The sequence below is a fragment of the Elaeis guineensis genome, chromosome 9, assembly GCF_000442705.2.
Source record: "Elaeis guineensis isolate ETL-2024a chromosome 9, EG11, whole genome shotgun sequence".
In the NCBI taxonomy this organism is placed as follows: Eukaryota; Viridiplantae; Streptophyta; class Magnoliopsida; order Arecales; family Arecaceae; genus Elaeis; species Elaeis guineensis.
Genome location: NC_026001.2, coordinates 68838051 through 68855041, shown reverse-complemented (window position 1 = coordinate 68855041; position 16991 = coordinate 68838051). Strand labels below are relative to the sequence as shown.

General features: G+C 35.3%; 1 protein-coding gene across 1 annotated transcript; it reads right to left on the bottom strand.

Moving 5' to 3' along the window:
- Nucleotides 1-4504: 4504 nt before the first annotated feature.
- On the bottom strand, nt 4505-10286 carry LOC105036340 (small ribosomal subunit protein uS7). Its single transcript, XM_073243564.1, has 4 exons — nt 10135-10286; nt 7081-7352; nt 4855-5058; nt 4505-4719 (listed from the first exon to the last, which is right to left on the bottom strand). Exons 1-4 carry the CDS (start codon nt 10189-10191, stop codon nt 4596-4598), a joined length of 657 nt encoding a protein of 218 aa, XP_073099665.1. The 5' UTR covers nt 10192-10286; the 3' UTR covers nt 4505-4595.
- Nucleotides 10287-16991: the final 6705 nt, after the last annotated feature.

Here is a 16991-nt window from a genome sequence, read left to right as displayed (position 1 = left end):
CTCAAGGATGTACTGAACTTTTAGATGCCAAATATCATAATTGTCACCATTCAGCTTATCACTCCTATTTAACTTATCTACAATATTCTTTGATGTAGATGCCATATTGGATACTACTAAATAAAGATATACTACACAATAAATATTAGCACAAAATATCTAACATGATATATGCACATACATATATATTGTTATTAAGCAAAAAATGAACTAAATATACAGAATTAAAAGTTCGCTATGCTTCCAATCATCTTCTATGTTCAAATATCTAATTATCACTGACTTAGAACTATTTGCTCAAATATTTTACATTCTAGGTGAAAACTTTTTTCAAGTTCTACTAATCTTAGTGTTATAATAGCAATTAACAAATAAATTAAAAAATAATACATAGCATGCTATTAATGAACAATATATTAAGTTCGGACAATATCAAATACATAAAGATTATCTACATGAGCAGGAATCTTAATGAACAAATTTAAGGTACATTTTTTACAATCAAATAAGGTATAATACTAATTAAGCCTTCTTTTCAAAATATAATTCCTGCTTAGCCTTCTATACTCTTAGTATGGCAAAGCATTCTCTATGTCGAAAATAAATTGATCTAGGATAATCCTCTGTCCCACTTTGCCGAGCCATGGATGCCTAGGATCTTTATTGTGTTCGCATAACCCAATTGCCTTACACTGTGAAGGTTTGGAAACTGAGATAATACTGTGATTTTCCTAATTCAAAATAATGTATCGTGCTCCTCAGCTATCTCAAGTTCATAAGCCATTTTGTAGAAATTTTTAACTTATTTTTTCTTGTATTTTCTCCACAGAGTGGGGGCTACAGTTTTTCATTCTACTGACGGGGAGTTAAGTAGAGTAATAATTTATTCTAGAATAGGATATGGGTCCATCATATCTATAAAATTTGATTAAATTGTCAAGAATTTCTATGTTCATTGGTACAGTATATTTAGAATCCAACTTATAATTTTTGAAATCTTTATAAAAGATTTGCAATCGCACTACATGCATAAAAGAGAAATATAATAAAAAAATAATACATGATGAATATTATATTAGAATCAATCTAAATACATGCATTAAGATTATGTTTATTATTATTCAAAAATGTCGGGCTGGGCACACCACGCGGACGCGCAGCACCCAGGCACGGGTGCGCGCCGTCGCGTGCGATCGGGCCATCCAGCCCACTGCCGCGTGAGTGCAGTCCATGCTGGTCCGCTGGGGTGGGTGGGTGTGCCGTCGCGTGCCCTCTTTTTTGTTTTAATTTGGGAGACATGGATCACCGCGCTCCGATGTTTGCTTGCAGAAACACAGTATGCCACAGAGAAAAAAAAAAAAAACCCTTCTTAACAAAGTTTAATCACTATCCCATCCAAACAAGACGCCAGTATCCCATTCAAAAAAAAGTTATCAGTTTTTATGGGAAAACAGACACGATCACCTTTTAAAAGAAACCGACATGCAGGACAAAGGCACGCCCATGGCGCGGTTCTTCTTTCTTGGATAGACTTTGAACAACAGAGTTTCTAGAGAGAAACAATTCTCAATAAATAATACCAAAAATTACATATAATATATTTGTAAAAAACTTATCCCAAGAGCTTTCAACTGTTACTAATATTCAAATAAAACATAGAAGAGGATATATCTAATAAAAAATAAAAATCTATTAATCTATCAACTCATGAATTCAACTTTTGGGTGTTGGGGTGCTGACGCAAATGTTAAATAAAATTCAATATAGATTTTGATTTTAAAAATTAATTTGAAAAATTATAAAAATTGAAAATTTAAATTTGTAGCTTGAATCTTATATTTTTTACTTGTGAAAGACACTTTAAATTATATGTGCAATCACAATTGAAAGTATATAAAGAAATTCACCGTTCAAGTATTTTGATGCAAGAATAAAGTAAAAAATAAAAAGTATTCTTTGTCGAAAGATTTTTTTTATTTTTTTTTCCTAACTTTCTCAAAAAAAAATTTAAATAATATAAAGAAGGAAGACAGAGAAACCATCCAGTAGTTTTTCTCTACTCTAACTAATCTCTCTGATATTGGAATTTAAATCTTGATCGGACTAACCCATCATAGACTGCTCAATCAGAACAAAAATCCAATATTAACCATTTTTCCTTGGATTTAAATCTGAAGTCAAGCAGTTAATTACAAAGATCTCAAGTTAATTTCAGAACTTTATCATACTAATTTGCTAATTAGTGGCTTTGAAGAGCATCTGATTTTTGTATCTATTAATCTGGTACTTTTGAAACCTAACTAAAACTCTGCAATTTTTCATTTCTTTTCTCCTTTATTATCATTGTCATTGAAATATTCCCTTTTCAATAAAATTTGGGCGGCAAAGCCTCACTTTCTATCAGAAAAAAAACTTCATTCTTTTCCTTGCCAAGCTCAATGAGCATTCTTGAAACAGTAGAATGTTAGTGTAATAAAGACACCCTTTAATTGACTATTATATTTGTAACAATAGCTAGTGTAGTGAAAAATATACAAGAGCCTTAGTCCTACCGGATCTTGTCTTCCATGCAATTAATAGTTGCTAAATCAGATGAATCTTACTTATATAATTTAACAATATAAGGTTTATATATTTGATGTGTTACTGAAAATGGAAGAGAGCAACTCTAATTCTTGACATATTTACATCATATTCCAAGTTATTATGTCACTTGAAAACATCATTTTTCAGCATCTTCCCTCCATTATCAGAAAAAAAAAAAAAAAAACAAAAAGATTCTCGGTTTTACTTGTCTGATATGAGTGATCTTGTGATCCTTCAATTTTCTATAGAAAATGGGTCAGAAAATTAGGGAATGATTTAGAGAAAGGAAATGGAAAATGTTTCTATTATTGAATTCATAATATGGTTGTAATCTCTTTCTTTCATAGATTTTGCATAAAAAAAAAAAAAAAAAAGGGAATAGACGCAAGAGAGATCACTTTTTTCCCTCCCTTTTCTTTCTCTAATTTTTCTGAATAGTTTCTTACACTATTTTTATAAATAGTTTGACATAAACTTTTAACCATTAAAATGAAAAGGTTAGCTTCTTAGAAAAATAGAACTTATGAAGATTTTTATTAAATTTCAACTTGCTAGCATTATTGGAAATTTAAAAATCAATTGGCTACTTTGTGAATATTCTTTTATAAAAGCTTTGCTCATTACTCATTAAATGTTATTTTGTAGATCCTTTATTCTTCATCTACAAATATTTTTAGCTATTGAATTTTCAATCCATTATGTTGATGTTTGATTGTAAACATCTTTTTAGACTTGAAAATAGCGAGTGAGTAGAATACATCCCATATTTTGAAGAGGCGAGGCATCAAAACAATAAAAGGTAAGAGGCAAAACTTTTGATGATAGTAATGAACAAGGGGCTAGGAAGAAAGCTATCTAAGATAGTGAAAGCTATACTATTTTTGTTAAGTATTGTAAGAACTTGTAAGAGCTGGATACAAACTAAGTACCCATTTCATAAAGGATTAAAAAGACAAGCATACCAACGATGGTGTATTGCCACTATTAAATGGACATTTTTTTTGCCTACCACAAAATTTTATGTTGTTTATCTCTAACAAATCAGACATTCAGGATCGAACCGTATGAACCAAAAGAATCATGACATGAGAACTAGATTCAAATAACTAATCTGCATTAGAAAATTAATGTATTAGAGAAGCTAAAAGCTTATTTCATCTCCAATCCAAGGGAGGACTTTTTGCCATTTACTCACCAAAATGATCTACAGTTAAGCTGGTCGAATAGCAGGCAGCCCGCATGAGCCCAGACCATTTTGGATGGACTTGAACCTGATTTTTAAGGCTTGACCAAACCTGAAATTTGAACCCACTCACTAGACCAGCTGAACCCAGATATACATGGCCATATATATTATAATACATATAACGTAATATAATATAAAATTTTCCTATGATACTTCAGACAGCATTTCAATTTTTTATTATTTATCTATCGTCCATAACTGATATGATAAATATTTTAAAAATTCAAATTATTTTATATCATAATAATAATTATTATTATTATTTTGAGAAAAAACCTCCTCCACCTTTCGTCGTGGCCTGCAAAAGCCACGGGGACCCGAGGGTGGAACAACCACCAGGCAGCTCAGTGACGGCGAAGCCAAGGGCAAGGATAGGGAGAGAGAAAGAAGAAAGAAAGGAAAAAAAAATTATTTTTTTAAAAAAATAAAAATATATAAAATAATAATAATATATAATATTTTAAATATTTTTATAATAAACCATAACAAAACTCGGTAATATATCATCTTCCTCGTCTCCTCACACGGTCCCAACACGGAAGCCGGGTAACTAGCCGGCACGAACCTGGAACTAGGCCCAAAACGCAGGCGCCAATTTTATTTACCCGGGGACCGGCGCATTACCTAACATAGCAACCATCCAGATCATCAACCGAGTCGGACAGATCTCAGTAGTTCAAAATTCAAATCTAATTCGAATGTGAAACCACTAATTTTGCCACACGGAACCAAAGTCTGGAACTATAACAAATCAAAACTAAATTTAAAAATAATAACATGAAAAACCATTTGACAATTCCTTCCAAAATTTGCTCTCGGGATATAAAATGCACTCAGCGGTTGCCTTAGCAACACGTTCAATCTCATCCTTCTTCTTGATAGCGTAGCTGTCAAAAAACAACATTGAACCATATTATTTCCACAGACATCAAATGATGCATGTATTGGTCTCAAAACAAAATCACCAGGAAATTTTTTAAAAAATTGGGAAAATGAAAAGAAATGATGAAAAGAACAGAGACCTGTTGGAAGAACCCTTGGCTGCATTAATTAGTTCATCAGCAAGGCATTCAGCAATAGTCTTGATGTTCCTGAAAGCACTCTCCCGAGCACCAGTTGTGAGGAGGTATATTGCCTGGTTGACACGCCTCAACGGAGAAATGTCGACTGCCTGACGTCTGACAACACCAGCAGACCCAATCCGAGTTGCATCTTCTCTTGGCCCACTGAAAAGGAGAGCTTTTGTTAAAATTTATACACACAAACATGCATAGCTCACCAGAAAAAGATAGAAATCGAAGTCTAGCAAATGAGGCATGGTGTAGACGTTTGGTTCCAAGCAGGGTCGAGACCACATTATTTGGTTTCAAGTTACCAGAAAGAAAAGAAACTACAATTGACTGCTTCAGCTAATTATGACTAAAACATGATAATTAGAATTATGAAATTTTAAATACAACACAAACAATAAAGAGAGAGTGGGATTCTGAAAAGATGAGGTGTATTGCACCTGATCATCAACACATTTCTCCAAATACATGGATGCAAACCTAATGTATTTACCTCAATTAGGAAATGCTGCTATAGAATTTGAACATTGCTTGAAAATCTCCTTTTAATATGTTAATAATTGTCCTTTTACAACACGGATAGAACAAGACACAAGCAGCTTTATTATAGAATGTCCTTACAACAGATTTGCCCATCACGCACCAGTTATAGGCAAAACTGATAGGCCACTTTACCAAGATATGATCCAATGCAAAGAGCTTCCTCTTGATCCTATTAAAACATATATAACAAATCCTTACTTATGATGATTATCCATCTACAATTGATTTTTTTCATCCAGGAAGATTAAATAAATTAAGGTCAAATGAGGGTTCTTTCAACTTTCTTCCCAAAATAAGAGTTAATTAAAATTCTTCAAAAACACTTTCACACTGCAAGAATCAAAGTATGGTAAGAGAATCTACATGATCATCCTAGTGCAATAGACTGAGATGTAGGCTTTTTTCACTTAAGAAAAATAAAGCTTAACAAATTTTGTACCAAAATCACCCAGCCAAAGGGATTTTAAGGTATTCAAGTATAGTAGGTGAAATAGAAAGGCCTTATACCTTTATCAGTTTATTTTACAAAATTACAGGTTATGGTTCTCTCGAGGCTTAAGCTTGCCAAATAAAGCTCACCAAATTTGTACCAAATATCACTCAGCGAAAGGGATTCTATGATATTCCAGTATAGTAGGTGAAATAGAACAGACTTGTACCTTTATCAGTTTAATTTACAAAATTCATGTTATAGTTCTCTCTAGGCTTCCTAAAGCCTGTATGATGAACGAGGCTTTTTTCCCTTCATAAAAGTAAAGGTCACCAAATTTTGTACAAAAAATCACGAAGCAAAAGGATTTTAAGGTATTCAAGTATAGTAAGTTAAATACAATGGACTCACACCTTTAAGCATTTATCTATATCAAATTACACGTTATAGTTCTCCCAAGGCTTCCTAAAGCCTGTATTCAAAACTAAATGGAAGAACTATGCCATGTTTAACAAGATTGCCTAAACTATTTAAGCTATTCACTAGAATTCTTGGAGAATCAACAGACCACGACATGTCTGGAATCTTCAAGGCTTGCATGCTAAGATTACAATTCATGAATTCAATGCCATTAAAATTTCTTGCATGTCTACATCTAATTGGACAAGGTTTTACCATACTAGATATTTAAAGTACTAGAGAAGAACATGTTTCTTGCAACATAAACCTAAGCTTGAAAGCAACTGATAAAGTGGGTGAAGCTCATTAGCCATTTAACTGGAAGAATGATATTCATTGTGCTTTTGGCTCCACAGAGTGCCAAAAATATTCTAGACAAAGTTTGCCATACCGGATAGACCATACCGTACCGGTACACAATCTCATTTGCACCAACACTAAGTCTGCCTAGTTGTCTCGTACTGCTTTGTGTGCTGATACTATAATATGATGGTACCGGTATGGAGTTCAGCACCGAGACGGCAAACATTGATTCTAGTCATAATTACAACATCAAAGGCATGCATTTGAAATACAACTTTATTGTGGAGAGTTATTTGAAAACATTTATAGCATAATGCTGATCAGCTTTAATTTCGACTCATAACTCATAAGCCAATACTAGATAGAATGTAACAGTTCAAGATACACAGTTATGTGATAAAAATTACTTCAATAATCAAAATAATTGTTGGTCAAGTATTCACCTGTTGATGATAGCTTCCACAATTACTTGGATTGGGTTTGCATCAGTGAGCAGATGAATGATCTCCATGGCATGTTTGACAATGCGAACAGCCATCAGTTTCTTCCCATTGTTGCGGCCATGCATCATCAGTGAATTGGTCAGCCTCTCAACAATTGGGCATTGGGCCTTGCGGAATCTTTTGACAGCATACCGTCCGGCAGTATGTGGAAGATATGTAGCATGTTTGGCAGGAGTCACAGCAATGTAATCATTGAGTGAAATATCACTAACCTGCAATTTGACAGAGCATTATGGCAGCAATCTCAGTAACTGAGACATCTTAGAGCACCACCACAAATTACTCAAAGATTTTAAGCAATATGCTATATAGAAATTCATCTCCAGATCAACATTGATGTCTAGATCCTTAGGGATTGAAGTTAGAGTAATTTCCATCACTGGTCCAAACTTCACAGTTTGCATGTGAATATATTTATCTCATGATAAAATAACAGTGAACAAACAATTCATCAAGCAACCTAAATGATGAAAATCTCAATAACACTATCTAGTCAATGGTGTTGGGCATTTATAATAGTGCATGCAAACATATCATAGGGGTGATAGAAATCAAAAGCCGTGAGTAGTTGCACTAACAATTTTGAAACATGGCAGAGATCATCAATCAAAGAAGCCATTTCATTCCCCAAACTTATTCCAATGAATCTTTGATGGTTTGGATTTGATTTTTTTTTTTTTTTGGGGTTTTTGTGGTTCCATGATGCATTAGAAATTGAACGTCAATTGTGGTTTCAGCATTTGTACTTTTGTGCTATTTCAGTTAAATATCAGATGATTTGAGCACTTACAACATGCATTCTTTCAAATACTAGTGACAATTGAGAATAATATGAGAAACATTAAATGGAATTCTACATTTGTTTCCTTCTTGGGAGTCCTCCAGAACAAATAACATGCCCACTTTTCTCAGTAGGAAAGGTTACCTAAGATGTAGAGCTGAATTGATCAATGGCTAAAAGAAAAATATTGCCACTTTACATCTATTTTCCCTGCTTGCATTTCTTCCTTCAATTTTTCACCTTGTACTTGCAGCAACACATATAACACTAGATCTCATCTAAAACCTTGTTTTCTGTTAAAAGCAGCCCTGAAGCCATTAAATTAAATATACAACTACCAAATCATTTACCTATCCAAACTAGTAAAACTAGTTCCTAAACCTACACAAGACATATTTACAATATATTACGGGCATGTCAACTAAGGGTGGCATTTTACTCCACCCCATTGGGTACCCAACCATAATGAGGCAGGTTTTACCGACCCGTTTAGAGTCAGTGGTGGGTACACGTAATGGTAAAACTTGCCTCGAACTCAACCTGAATATATATAACCCCACTAATCCCCTCCTGACCCTTTGCCCTAATTGCTCCACTTGCTCGTCCTACGACTCCCATCATCCAGTCATCCCTTTCTATCCTTGATGATTATAATGATAATGGAAAGGATACATGCCATGATGCTTGGTTAATCATTTCTTAGTTTAAGGGACATTTGACTTCAAAAAAAACAATATTTTTGTTTGTTGTATTTCTATTATTGTTAAAGACTTGATATGTTATGTTCTATCTAGACTTTTATTTTGTTTAATGTTATGTGAAGTAGTAAGATTTACCTTTTTTTTTATTTGATTTGTATGCCAAAAAAAAAAAATTGCAACTTTCTCGGACCAAACCAATCCAACACACCCCCCATCTAACTCTACCCGACCTTGAGACGGGTATGGGGTGATTATGACTACATAGTCTAAGTGCATAGCAGATACAGCTAATGGCCTAAAAGACCTGCTGCCGTCCCTAATGTCAACACAGGAAATCCTAAAAGGTTATGATGCTAAAATGGCAGGAATATGATAGTGGGTAATTATATCTTGCTACACATATAATCCCTTATTAATCTGACGACAATGTTTTGTATTTATCAAAACTCCAGCATCTGTAAATAATGGAAATTCATAATCAAGAAACCATATCCGATTTATCAATCAGCAAATAAGCCATCTTTCATATCAAATGGCTTAGAACATTAAATCAATTAGGAAGATGAAAAGAAAAAAACCCTCCACACCAAAAGGCTCCGAACATAAAACTACTTGAGAATTTAAACGCAAAGAAGAAAGAAGTTAAAAAACAAATAGACAGCAACCTTCCAAGTTTTAAACATATGGCACCCGTGCTGAAAGCATTTTGCACAATAAATAAATATGCGCATATCATATCTGGTATATATCACACAAAATCAGTTCATGTTCATATCTAATATTCATTAGATATGGCCATGGTTCCTCTAGCAAAATATCCATTATTTAGACGTTTGAACCCTAAAAACACATCTCCCCCTTAGCAATCAATTTTTCCCTCTCCAAACATCCTAATTACCCTCATATATCATTAAATCCTTGCCATTAATTTCTGCACCATATTTTGAGCATCTACTCAGCTATTCTAACTCCCAGCCTTTTTTACCCTCCAACAAATTTCAGACCAGATGAACTCCGGTTACAGCAAACAAGGTAGGCATCGCACAAACTATTTGTTGTAGAACTCAAGTGAATGTGTTACTTGTAACCACCCCTAGACGAAACTGGAATACACATCCATAAACAGACAATGATTCCACATAGGAGAAGATTATATATAAACATAGATTTCAAATACGATCAATGGTAATAAAGTTGAAATCACAAGCGATTAAGATATACAAAAAGGGATTTAAAGAGATCTCATCATGGATCAGATTTACTAGAAACTCCCAGAGTTTTTTTTTTTTCTTTTTTATAACTAACCCCGTAAGTAATAATCATCCGAACAACTGCTTGCAGGAAGGGAAAGACGAAGCAAATCAACACACAAGGAACAACCGGAAATAAAGTACGACGGGAAGATCCATCATGATAGTGATTATACTCTAAATGAACGATAAAATCCTTCAATCCAATAGTGAAACAATGAAGTAGAAGGGGAAAAAAAAAAGAAACAGCCAAGATACCGACATGGACATCCTCGAAGGACCAGCGATTGAAGAGCTTGACCTCCTGTTCGACCGCCATGGACGCCGCCAAGTGGAGCTCGCAAGCGAACGAGGGAAGCAACCAAAGGACGATGTCGCAGCCGAAAACCCTAGAGTCGGATGCTTAGAGAAGGGTAGCGATTTTTATAGTCGGCTGGTTCCACTTCAGACGGAGGGAGGGGGTTAGTATTTGATGAAGGGCTGGGATCACATCAACCCCAAAAATTTTCGGAGGTTAGGGTTTTAGCTCGGGCTGCAATCAGGCCGGGTGGGAACCAGGTCTGTCGTGACTCAGATCCAACCCGGTATTCTTTCAGGTCATGATGTTGGATCTGGATCCTGTTCAATTGACCAATGAGGCTGGATCGGGTCATGTCAAGTCATAAACACATATGATCATTTAGGCCGGATTAGGCCAAGAATGACTCGAGCCCAACACAACACACACTGGTCGAGGTCATGTCGCATCTAAGTCGGAACCTAATGCAACATTAGTTTATTAAAATGTCAATTATTTACACATTAAATGATAGAAAATTGCTTAATATATCATGGCACATATAATGAATATTTGAGGAGGCTCTCGAAAGAAGAAACACTTTAATCTACGTTGAAAGTTGTTAATAAAAAATAAAAATAAAAAGCAAGGGAAGTTCTAAGGTAGTTGGTGAATGAGAATCCGTAAAATTGACCTTAGATAGTTAGAAAAAGTGGATGATTATGATTGTGGTAATGTCACTGGCTGGTAAGAATATAGTTCAACTTTAATTAAACCTCCAACCTAAAATTTAGAGAGCTTAGAAAGGTCAAGTATCGATTGTTTCAAGTTAAGTTGAATATGATCAAGTTTGTTGGGCTAAATGATCTAATATTAAATATAATTTAGACCTCATTAACCCATGAGTTAAATCAGGTTTAAATTGCATAGGAAAATATGTGATATGAACTTAACTTGTTTTTCTGATAGGTCATCTTTTGGACTTGTGAGTGTAAATAATTAGGTTAGGTTGCGACCAGATCAAATCACAATTTTTGAGAGCATCCTCCCCGAATTGCTTGATGGCCATTAAGGATAAAGATATCTAATAAGAGATAAGGAAAAGGATAAAGGGAAGAAGGTGAAAAAGAAAACAAAGTTAAAAAAAGAATAATGAAGAAAAAAAGAAGATATATGTGGATGATCTCTTTTCTCCTTTTCTGATCTCTTCATATTAGTATTACTTAGAAATAAACAACAATACTAGAATGGAGGGCAAAGCAAATAAGTGGATAATAGCTGCAAAAATTTGAGGGCAAAATTGATAAAAGAAAGTGGGAAGAGCAACTAGAGAAAATGGGTAGAACTGTCAAGAGAATATTCTTTTATGTTTTTTTTTGCATGTGCTACAATCAAAAATGTAATTCTCGTATAGTTTGGAAAAAAATCGAAAGAGAAAAGATTAACGGAAGAAAGTGAACTTTAATTCAAGAGCTAAAGAAATTTGCCCAATATTTTCTCTCCTACCCTCCTTTACACATTATATCAAAGATATTTATTAAAATAAAGATATTATTAGTTGAGCCAGATTATTAGATGAATTTATTTTTTTTTTTGTTTCAAGCATGTTTTTGTCCAAATTACTCCTTATAATTGAAAAATCAGTTATATGGAAACTCTTGATCCCAAACTCTATCGCTATTCTTCAATTTCTACCGATGATGCCACCATTGCAATAGTGCCAATGACAAAGAATCAAACTACCAAGGTTCACTCCATAACTTACTAAGGTTGAGGCATATGCCTATATTTTGATAGTGACCAGATTGATAGGGAATTCTCCAAAGATTGTCCTTAACCAAAATAGTGAGCTTAAAGCACTTAATCGTGGTGGCCTCTAAGTTGAGGTGGAGCCATTGTAGATGGTTGATCGATACTACAGCTAAAAGTATATCTTGGGATTTGAAAATCATGAGCTCGATCGAGATAGAGTGATAAGCAACAGTGGATTGATGAAGAGGGGCTAATTAGAGCCAGAGAGAAAGGAATCAAGGAGAAGGGTTTGGCCAAAGAAGGTGGAGAAGAAGAAGAGGACCTATCCCAAGGATATTTCAACCTAGGCTACAGAGATCTGAGGTATTTGGATCAATCTTACCCTCCAAGCATACCATGAAATGAATCATAATCATGAACCATGCTAATCACTTCCACAGCCCCCATCCTTTCTCCTGTTGGGAATAGTGTCCCAAAGCCAATCATCAGTCTGTTGACGGTTGTGCTCCTTTTGTATTAGTATATATAAATTATAAATAAATAAAAATTATTTTGATATTTTTCATCACAAATTATTTCATCTTCTAATGAACTCCTGTATTGTGGTGAATTCTTAGGACTATTTAGACTCGACAAAGGAGGATTTGTCGTTTAGTCCTTAAACATGTTCGCGACCAAATGATACGTTGTTACCAAGGACAACAACGTTTATCAAGCATAGGTCATTGTGTGCCATATGGGTTGGTTGTCCTCTTAACCAAGGAGTGTGGAGACACTGGTATGGCATACAGGTGAGATGTAAGGGTACATCTGTATGAACATGACCGACTCCGGAGCTTTTTCTGCTGTCAAGATTTGATCCGATGGATATGGGTATACTATCCTCCGACCTGAGACCACCATGGTGACTTGCAAGCAACTCACTGCACTTAGGCACCGGACTACCTGAATTTCTAATTCAGTGACGGAAGGATGCTGGGTGTAGTCAAGTACTTGACTTATCGGTGCATGTGTCAAGATGGGATTGACACTCCAATTCTGGAGCTGTGTACAGTCGTGTTTCAATTTAGCAAAATTTTGACCAGGATAGTCCTAGTGAGGAGTCACAGGACTGTTTGAGTTGAGCACGATTCGGATGATCTAATCAGGATTGACAGTTTAACCCTGAGTCGTTCTAAACACAGGGATCAAAAGGGATGAATTATACAGTAATCATATTCACGTAGGTTCTGACTGTTACGATTGTGACTATTCGATCTATCCGGATGTTGGGTACCATTGCTAGATGGTCATTTCGATTAGTACAGGAATTGGTTATTGTGCTACCGACTTAGGTTCGAACCTGCGGGATCATACACATTAGAGGTTCCTATTTGATTTGATGGTTGATGAAGAGTCTTAATATTCGCAGACTATGAGTCCTACATGTCTGGGACTCCATATAGCTAGGTATTTGAGGTACGTTTGGGGTTTTTCATGTGGCGCGTGAGAGAAACTAATGTGCTGGTGAGGTATTGGACTTAACACGAAGGCTGAGTGCGTAAGGAATTAATGTGCTAGACACAGTGCTGCATATGGACACCATAAGTAATGTGTACATTTGAGCGAGGTGAGCATAGGAGGACATGGTTGTACGTAGGTCAATGTAAGTAGAAATGCATTTTGAATGCGCAATGAATGTGGCAGGTGGCTGGGTATTTCACAGGTGCTTGTGGCATGTGGTTCACGAGAAGACCATGTGGGAGCACGTCGGTGTTTGAGAGAGCACGCATCCAACAGGGGCTATAGGTGGGAAGTCAACGAGCATGGCCTGCAGACAAAGTGTGGCCGAACATGCTCGAGTTTGGTTAATACACAGAAGTGGCAACATGTAGAAAAACATGGATATGGGCATGAATACGTGAGCACATGGATGGTGCAGGGACTTGAGTCTTTATAAAGGCAGAGAAAAGGGGGAAGATAAAAAGAGGGAGAGCTGATAAATCGAGAGAAAGGGAGCTGAGATTTGATTTTCAAGCTTCTCCATTTCAATAGTTCTTTCTTTCTTCTTCATCTAAAACTAGATGTAGTCCTTGATTTTTCTGTGATCACTTGGTGTAATAGATTTGATATTTTTGTTGGTATAATTTTGATATTTTTGGATTTAATTCATGTAATTAACTGGCCACTAATTGCATATTTAAGATGTTACATGATGGATCGAAAGAGGAAATATGATGTTAGTTGATAAAAACATCAAACCTTGGTAATGTTACTTAGAAATAAGGACATCCCATTGTGACTTTTGTCTAAGACATCCAAAGAGCTTAATGAACTTGTATTAAAACTAAACATCACGAAAGTAGGCTTAGGGTTAACATGAGTATAAGTGTTGAGTCTTGAAAAAGATCATTATGTAAAAAAAGAAAGTCTAGTCATTACTACTAGCAAGAATGAAACCAATCAATTTTGTTTGAAATGATCACAGAAAATCAAGTGATGAAATCTAAGTTCTAGGAACCCATCATTTATTTTTTATTTGAACCTTAAAAAATTACATTTGATTTAGTCTTAGGTGTTACAAATATTATTCAGTTAATTAAATTTTAGATTTAATCAATTGAACTTGACTTATCTAGATAATATAGAGAATTAGAATCTTGGTACTTGTACTTCTTGCTCATGGGAACGATACTTTATTTGCCCTTTACTACTGGTTACAATCCATACACTTGTGGGTTAGTTTTTGGGATATCATTTACCTAATCACACTACATGGCAAGTTGGGATTACTCAGGATGAAGTCATGTAGATCACTACATTAAACAACTTAGATCAAGGTGATGTGTCATCTAACCTCATCAAACTTCACCATGTGGCAGGATGAGATAGGACTAGATGAACTCCCACAGATTATTATTTCAAAAATCAAATCAACCACATCTGAAGTGATGGCATCTCAAACAATTAAACAATGCATTAAATACAGCCAAAGATTTAGGTCTCAACGGATGTCTCGTGAGACACCAAGATGGGGTACTATCCCGTATATCAAGATAGGACCATCCCACTAGTATCCCAATATTTTCATCGGGATATCTTAGGGCATCTTCTATCTTAAATATTGGGATAGGGTGGGATAGTGGTGCATCCCGTTCCATGAAAAATCAAGATAGCCCCATCTCATGGGATTTAAAATCATAAATACAGCTTCTAGAGAGTCCTACTTATATCTTAACTATCAGATTTGTGCCTTAGAAGTTAATTATTGACTGACATATTTTGTAATTTTAGGACTTAATCTTGTACTTGTAATATTTTTATTATCAATAAAAGATTTTTTCATTACAATCATATTTATGTATCCATGATTTATCCTAGAAATTAATAAAAATGATTTTTATATATTTTCAAAGCATTGAGAATTTGAGACATATATTTATTAGTGATTAGTTTCTAAATGCTCCCAATCAAAGGATCGTCACAGAAGATAGTGATCAATTCATTCGAGATCGATGCATAGTTCATCTCTCTTGTGGGCAGATGAGTCTTGGATCTGCAGTGTAGGGACACTGGTGTGAGAGTGTGAATGATTGTTAGAGAATAACTTACACTGAACGTGACCAATACGAGAAACCACTTAGATGTCTACTCACTCGTCAGTGATCTTTTCGATGCTGCAGTGATGTGAGTGATCCTTTGATCTATGGTATCATCGGCCATTCGCAGTGAGGCTACTTAGTTTGACTATACGTTCTCTTGATCCCTAGCCATTCGAATTCTTGCTCTATATGTTAGCTACAGTAGGTTCAGATTTACTATTGGGAGTAGGATGTATCTAGATAAAATCTATCGATCTTGATCGAAAAAGAGTAGTCATATGCGATTTACGAGACTGAGTTCAGAAAGTCTTTGGCCAAAGCCAGTGTGAATACTGAAAAAGAATTTTCATGAGATTCACAAATGAACTCGAGTTGAGCCAATCTAGTATATGACTGATAATAGAGTCTGGTGAGTTCTCTATGACCTCCATCAAGTCGGTACTCATGATAGAAGAACTGAATCATATGATAATTATACCTAGAGGTTCATACTTTCATTCTACTGGATTGTCACTACATACTGCTAGGTATAACTAGTGAATTATGAGACTCATTGGGCATCATCTTGATGATCGATGATCCTCAAAGGATAAAGCTAAAATTGTTTCAATCCATCGAAAGAAGTTTTGATGATATTGTGATGGAGATCACAATATATCTTACTACCAGATAGAATGAAATCCATGGGGTCACATATTAAGAAATTTAATCTTGAATTTACCAATTGAGCTTATAAAGTTCTAATTGGGTTAGAATTTATTGAAATCCTGTTGGCTTTAAGAGAACTATTCTAGCACATGTTAAACCTAATTCTTCACTGGACTTCGATTGGATCAAGTCCATAGCCTTAAACCTAACCTAAATCTATTTGAATTTAGCTGGATGACTAACTATGAGCCCAAGAGGATTAGATCATGTCAATGAGTTGGCAATCTAATCTCTTCTTTTTCTCTTTTATATTTCTTTTGAAGCGAGAAATTGATGGAAAGAAAAGATGGTGCCATCCTCCCTTTTTGGAAGATCCAAGGGGTGCCAACCCCTTGGAATGGTATGAGGAAGTGAGAGGGGCCCGCCCCTCCTCTTGGTTTGGCATGGAAGGAGAGAGAGAGGGGCCACGCCCCCTCTCTTGCATGAAAAAATCCTAGATGGGGTGCCAAGGGTTGGCACCCCAACTACTTGCCTCTCTTGATGAGAGGCATCCAGTTAGTCTGCCTATTTTGACTGGGACACCCCATCTGCTTGTCAAAAGAGGTTAACATCCTACCAATTAAGTCTGATTTTAATGAAAAATAATCAGATTAAAAAGATAAAAATCTTTATGATATAAGGACTAGCCTTTTTAAGTTGATTGGTTCTTGATTTAGATTAAGGAAGAGTCTATATAAAGAGATAGTCTCTTAGGGTTTCAATTCATTGAATTTTATGAATTCAAAATTCTTCCTCTCTTCTCTCCATGCCTCATCCTCTCTCCCTTTCTCTTTCCCATGCCCAAGGGTTGGATGTCCATCT

Excerpts from the sequence above, each read along its gene's own strand:
- LOC105036340 (XM_073243564.1), bottom strand. The coding sequence starts at position 10,191 with ATGGCGGTCGAACAGGAGGTCAAGCTCTTCAATCGCTGGTCCTTCGAG. Across the intron at positions 7,353-10,134 it reads GGTCCTTCGAGGATGTCCAT|GTTAGTGATATTTCACTCAA; the intron begins GTCGGTATCTTG and ends GTCAAATTGCAG. Across the intron at positions 5,059-7,080 it reads GTGGAAGCTATCATCAACAG|TGGGCCAAGAGAAGATGCAA; the intron begins GTGAATACTTGA and ends TCTCCTTTTCAG.